The following is a 2931-nucleotide window of genomic DNA, read 5'->3' as shown; positions in this document are numbered from 1 at the left end:
GTATAATATTTTCCCTATAATAATTACAAAAACACAAACTAAGTATTTATATTTGTGTAGCCTTTGTTTTCAGAGTTATTAACAACGTTCGTCTACTCAGACCAGTAATATTAGGGGTCAAAAGTTTTTGCCATGAATATTTTGTGGGTCAGAAGATAAAAAGATTGGGAACCAGTGGTTTAGAGAACCTTTTCATGATATGCTAATTTTTTGAGAAGGGCTGAATGTATAACTCTGTCCATTCTTAACCTTTGGAGCCTTTTTATATAAAAAGTTTGACATTAATTAATTAAACTTTGGCATTTGGAGTGGGTGATTTTCATTCCTTCAAGAAATTTTAGGTTTTTAATTGTTTGATTAAATATGAATAAAACTTATGTTCGTCTTCTCCATGTTTGTTTCTGTCAGTTGCACCTGAGGAAAATGGGTCGCAGCAACTTTCTGATKGCCTCCAGCTTCCAAACACTTCCTTTTTACAAAAAACAGGTATTGTTTTGTCGTTGTGTGTTTTATCTACTCATGGATAGGATTTAGCATCGTGTCACTTTCTCCCTGCAGAGGACGCTTGCATAGAGCTGAGCAGAGCCATCGAGGCGGGGGACGTGCAGTCGTCTTCGGCCTTCGCTGCTGCGCTCGCCCAGGAGCAYGCAGCGCTTCGGATCCAGCCCTCCAGCAAAGACTACGAGGATACTGAAATCAGGTAGGACTCCGGCTGTCCACTGTTTGAAAGCAGAATTAACAGCGGGTGAAGTAATGTTTGGTTTGTTTGATTTCATCAAACAGTCTGGCTGTTGTAGTGGAGGATTCCTCCTCCTCTTGTTGTGTCACTGTGAAAGTTTTCCCACTCATGACTACTGCATCGTTAAAACAGCAGGTTCATTTCACATATTCTCCACCTTTTCATTACATCTCATTTCACCTTCCTCGTTGCTGAAGCGCGCTGTTTTTCTTTTTGTGTTTCCAGATGTTCCTTGAATACGGCTTTCACCCACGAGTGCAGCGCTGGATAATCGGTCAGTGCCTGTGCGCCGACCAGCGAACCCTCGCCTCCTACGGCGTCCACCGGGACGGCGACACGGCCTTTTTGTATCTGCTGTCCGCCCGCTACGCCCGCCTCACTCTTCAGGACCTGCAGCAGGACCAGGAGAGTGCGCTACTCCTCAGTCCTCCTCTGTCAGTTCAAAACCTGTCACTCACGGAAAAATCCACAAACGGGCTTTCGTTCCAAGACCGGAGGCCGTACACCACCCTACCTCCAAGACTCCACAATAACGTCGGTAATAATGAAGTGTTTGATTTGTTTAAACTAATGTATATAAATCCCTGTCATCAGGCAATAAATCAAGTCTTCAAGTTTCAGGTGTTTGTGAGGTGCATGGTCTCTAACCTCTGTAGAGAGCCCTGTGAACAGGCATTAGCTAATCATCATCATCATCAAACTTTATTTATAAAGCACTATAACATCAGCTACAGCTGAAACAAAGTGCTGAACACAGGAAATAAAAACTCTATTCAAAAACACAATAAAAATACACAGTTAAATAAGTAAAATCAGCACCAATACAGTAAAAGTTGAGTAAAACCAAATCTCAGTTGGGTTGAAGGCCAGTGAGACAAAACAAGTTTTCAGAATCCGAATCACCTTTATTGTCRTTATAATTTGCATTACAATGAAATTGGGTTTGCTGCTCCAAGGTGCTTGCTTTTTTAGACACAATAAAATAACATTAGGAGTAGACAATACAATAAAATAGACAAGTTGAAATCAAATAGACAAAGATGTGTAATATCAAAAAGAATGGAGAAATCAAAGAGTTTCTGTGTGTACAAATAAAGAAAAGGGAAATTGTACAAGAGAAATTTTTAGGTGAGTTTGACAAATGGACAGTGAAGTGGACTGTCAAGCATGCAAGGGCAAGGCGTTCCACAATTTAAGGGCGCTAACGGAGAAGCTAGAGGAGCGTCTTTTCGGTTTTCCAGTGATTTTTTTTTTTTTTTTCAACTGGCAAACCCTCAAGTCGCCCTCGGCACCGTGCCGAACCTTAGGTTTGCAGAGAGTTATTCTTTTTTTTTTTAAACTACTAATTAGGGCAGCAAAATTTATATCACAAAGGACTGCTTGGAGTGCAGAAATTGTTGACTAATGCAGGGGTTCTCCAACATTTTGGGTCTGGGGACCCCTTATAAGGGAGAGAATTTTTACCAGGGACCCCCTCATAAACTCTGTGCTGTTTTTAAATGACAATTTACTGTCATTTAAAATCCCTAAATGCCATTGGAATACATATTTTTATTAAGTTTATTTTGTTTGTTTTATTAGTTATTATTCCCCATGCATTTTTAACCAAATTAACAATTTAGTGGCATTTTTTGAGGATCCCTCTTGCAGACCCCTGGGGGTCCTGGGACCTCTACACTAATGTACTAATGTACTTGTTACTATGTAACAATATTATCGTTAATCGCGATAATTTCTAAGACAATTTATCGTCCTGCCTTTCCGCTAGCACCAACGCTATATTACCTTATATGTATTAGCTCAGTGCTAGCTCAACAAACAAGCTAAACTGAGGTCCTCCATCCATATTTTCAGTTGCAGACTGAGTCATTTTTGCGTTCCCCTCTCTGTCATGTGGATGGAGGACCTCAGTGACCAGAGGAGAATGTTTAGCGCTGACCTAATACATATGATAGCATCTGGGCTAATGCTAAAGCTAAGAGGCTAAGCTGAGGTTCTTCTTCCATGAAGCAGCTCTGTTGTCCTCCATCCATATTTTCAGTTACAGGCTGAGTCATTTCTACCTTCTCCTCTCTGTCAACGCTCTCTGGTTTCATTTAAGAGTCAGATATTGTCCAAGATTAACCTTCAGGATGGATAGGAGCACCCTAGCAGCCTCACACCGATGACCTAGTTGATGTCATCATTTACCC

General features: G+C 40.9%; 1 protein-coding gene across 1 annotated transcript in view; it reads left to right on the top strand.

The window, feature by feature from the left end:
• shrprbck1r (sharpin and rbck1 related) overlaps nucleotides 1–2931 on the top strand; it is a gene marked incomplete in the record, with an annotated part of 16786 nt that overhangs the window by 4522 nt on the left and 9333 nt on the right. Inside the window, 4 exon segments of the mRNA XM_014018760.1 lie at nucleotides 409–486; nucleotides 559–700; nucleotides 784–874; nucleotides 965–1277. Coding sequence (XP_013874214.1) covers nucleotides 409–486; nucleotides 559–700; nucleotides 784–874; nucleotides 965–1277 — 624 coding nt within the window.

This window comes from Austrofundulus limnaeus, unplaced genomic scaffold (assembly GCF_001266775.1).
Source record: "Austrofundulus limnaeus strain Quisiro unplaced genomic scaffold, Austrofundulus_limnaeus-1.0 Scaffold201, whole genome shotgun sequence".
Classification (NCBI taxonomy): Eukaryota; Metazoa; Chordata; class Actinopteri; order Cyprinodontiformes; family Rivulidae; genus Austrofundulus; species Austrofundulus limnaeus.
This window is presented reverse-complemented; position numbering and strand designations above follow the sequence as displayed.